Source organism: Octodon degus, unplaced genomic scaffold (genome assembly GCF_000260255.1).
Source record: "Octodon degus isolate 3935 unplaced genomic scaffold, OctDeg1.0 scaffold00023, whole genome shotgun sequence".
Classification (NCBI taxonomy): domain Eukaryota; kingdom Metazoa; phylum Chordata; class Mammalia; order Rodentia; family Octodontidae; genus Octodon; species Octodon degus.
In genome coordinates this window covers 20069535-20073008 of record NW_004524599.1, presented here as the reverse complement: position 1 = coordinate 20073008, position 3474 = coordinate 20069535, and the positions used below count along the sequence as shown (strand labels likewise).

The 3474-nt window shown below is 43.6% G+C and overlaps 1 protein-coding gene across 1 annotated transcript in view; it reads right to left on the bottom strand.

The window, feature by feature from the left end:
* Positions 1-1278: 1278 nt before the first annotated feature.
* Zscan9 (zinc finger and SCAN domain containing 9) overlaps positions 1279-3474 on the bottom strand; it is a 17276-nt gene continuing 15080 nt past the window's right edge. The window contains exon 5 of the mRNA XM_023712063.1: positions 1279-2337. Within this exon, the coding sequence (XP_023567831.1) occupies positions 1709-2337 (629 nt within the window). The 3' untranslated portion in view covers positions 1279-1708. The remainder of the gene's footprint in view (positions 2338-3474) is intronic.

The following is a 3474-nucleotide window of genomic DNA, read 5'->3' as shown; positions in this document are numbered from 1 at the left end:
GGTGTGTAAAGCTTGATTTGTTGTACTAGAGTTGTAATTTTCCAAGTAAGTGTCCCTAAAAGCCACTTCCTGATTTTTTCCCCAGTAAACAAGGCAAGCAATTCTGAGCTCTTCCACAAACACCTAGACATCTAGATGTACATTAATCTCCACTGAGAGATGAATCATTTTACCTGTACAGACAAGCTAGCTATTAAGAGGGTGGTTGGGGTATGCTACTGTTAGGATTTAAGGGTGTCTTCCTGCTGAAATCTTCATGTTCTCAGTTTGAAAAGACCTCAGATCAGATAGCTATGTAAAGAAAGTGCTATTCACCCAGTAAACCCAAAAACAAATGCATAATGTTGGCTGTAATTTGCCTTTTTGACATTTCCTTCCCCAGTAAGACCATTTAAGTGTGTGTTAGAGAAGGATTTTTTTTTTTGGTTAGTTTTGGTCTGGTTGGGCTTGTGGAGCTGGGGATTGAACCACAGTCCCCTGTGCCTGAATCCATTTGCCCAAGTGGCGCTTTAAACAACCGAGCTATCCGGCAAGTCCCCTTAAGTGTGAGTTAAACAACTATAGAATACTAAATAAAAAGTTTGGGGCCAGGGAGATAGCTCAGTAGAATAAGCGCTTGCCTGGCAAGTGCAAGGGCCTGAGTTCAATCCCCGGTTCTGGGAAAAAAAAAAAATGTAATAAATAAATAAATTTTAAAAAAGTTTGGCTAAAACCAACCATGAAGCTCGAAAAACAAAAACAAAAAAACAGCAAGAAATTTTTTTCTTCAGGCCTAAAACCAAGCAAAGAGAAAGATTCAGGTTCCTAACAGCTTGCATAGCAAATTAATCTGGACTGTGATTCAATTCTTGGATATACTAGTATTGGGGATACTGGTGATTTTATATAACACTAAAGGTGTGATATAAAAGCGTGAAGAGATTTTCAGGTGACTCAGCTCACATGAGAATGATGACAGTGCCAGTAGGAAGAGTGGCATCTCAGAGGCTGATGTGGGAAGCCAACCGCTTAGCTACACAGACGAGACACGAAATAACATCAGCATCCGGGTGAGGAGTATATAACTCGCACCTTTGCAACTTTTTATGTCTAAAATTATGTCAAAATATAAAGGCTACTGAAAATAAAATACTAAGTTTCAAGCTTTGCTTCTGATGCTTGGCTTCTCTTGGATTTAGATTCCTTGTCTATAACATGGGATAGCGACAGAACTCTTTTCCTGCCTGGTTATTGCAAGAGCCACCACGGTTTGAGTAAACAGATGCCTTCTGTAGTAAGGTATGCAGTGGCACTGGCCACTCCTGCAAGGCAGGGTCTGCTGGGATCTGAGAGAAGCAGTAGGAGCCAAAGGTGTCCACAACATAGGCAGGGGTCATGGGAACACCAAAGACCAATTTATTATAAAACACCAACAGAACCCTAAGTTGTCTTTAGAAATTCAACACACAGATCAGATTTTCCAAGGATGTCGACTTTATCAGTGTCAGTTATTTCATAGCTGAGATAAGGACAGAGGTCATGAGAACAGGAAAGTGGCCAACAAAAGGAAAAGCAGCAGCTTCAAAAACACAGAATTCCCTTGTTGGAAGCTGCTGGGCCATAAGTCAGTTATCAGCTGCAAATGTGCTTAGTAGAGATGGGAAGAAAGAGGCATTTTCTGGTCCTATCCTACGCCCTTAGAACCTAGTCAGAGATTTGGCGAAAGCATTCACAGCAAATTCTGGCTCAGCACTGCCACCAAGTGGATCTTCTGATGTCGGATGAGGTTGCAGTGGCGATTAAAGCTTTTCCCACATTCCAGGCACTGGTGAGGTCGCTCCCCCGTGTGACTTCTCTGATGCTCAATGAGAAATGAACGGCGACTGTACCTTTTATCACACTGGCTGCACTGATAGGGCTTCTCTCCCTTGTGGATTCTTTGATGCTGGATCAGACCTGCGCTCTGACTGAAGGCCTTTCCACACTCTTTACAGTGGTACCGCTTCTGTATATTGTGGATTCCTCGGTGATTAAAGAGCCCAGAACTGCGACTGAAGGTTTTCCCACACTCATTACACTCGTAGGGTCTTTCTCCAGTGTGAGTTCTCTGGTGTCGAGTGAGCCCTGAGCTCTGAGCAAAGCTCTTTCCACATTCCCCACATTGATGCTGCCCACCTGCCAAGTGGCTTCCCCACTGCCTCTCCACTCCATCCTTACGCTCACCAACTTCTCCATGTCTGGGGTTCTGCTGTGACATTGCCCAGGGCAGATGATGAGACGTTTTCCCACTTGATTCCACTCCCTGTAGACAGTCTTTCCCTAGCACCAACTCTCTGTCTTTAATCTCAGTCATTTCATCTGAAACAAACAAAAAAGACAAAGTGAATATTTTTTTGTTCTCTAAGTCCAGAAGAGGACAATGGGTCACAGAATGGAGAAGAGTCTAGCCACAGAAAGATGTGAGCACCTACCCCAGTCTGCCTTCCTAGCTAAATGTAGTTTGGTCATCCCTACATGGATGTGATCTGGAGAGAAATACTTCTCAGACAGGGATACTCTCCTAGGAAAGTTGCTCCACTCATTCACTTATGAAACACAAACTAAGTTTCTACTACTCCAGGTGCTTCTGGCTGGACTTCATGACTTCCAAATCCCAGACTGTGCTCTGGCTTCTCCCTTCTTGGAAGCTGTCATCTCGGTTAAGAACAGGGCTCATCCTTGTACGCCCCTGAAGTCTTCTGTATTTGTTCAGCGAAGTCCATCTTTATTCCTTGATTTCTTACCACAATTTCTGTGCCTCATCCACTGTACTGTTGTTTTCCTTGGATAGGGTCAATGTTGCCCAGGTTGGGCTCAAACTCCTGGGTTCAATTGACCTCCTTGCTTTAGCCCCTTTAGTATCTGGGACATAGCATGTACCACTTGACCTGGCCCTGCTGCACTCTTACCTTGTCTTCTTCTATTTTTTCTGTATGCCATAGCATGTATCACCTTCTAACATACTGATGCTGCTGTGTATACCACCTTATTTTTTATGCTTACTATTATCTTTTTCATCCTAAAATCTAGTCTCCTTAAAAAGCTAGACCTTTGTATTTTATTCCCTGACAATCATACTTGGCACATACTAACTCAAAAAAGCTTATTGAATGAATTAAATTAACTGAAGCAAAAGAACTGAAGCCTATCTCACTTACTAGTAAGGCCTCAGCTCACTGGCAACTAAGGGAAAGGCTACCACCCTGGACTGACCCATCTTAGGTGTCCAGCCTACCCACCAGAGTCTGATTGCTGGGGTATGAAGGTGAGAACTGAGAGAACCAGACCCAGACTGCCAAACCCTGGAGAGCAGTCTCTGTGGAATCCCAAGGCTGCTTCAGATGCTAGCTGTGATTCTACCTAGCCTGAGAAGCCCTCCTCCTCTGGAAAGTATACCTGGCTTTTCCCCACCTCTAAGGAGCTTTCTTTCCCTGATAAATATATTCTGCTCTTTAA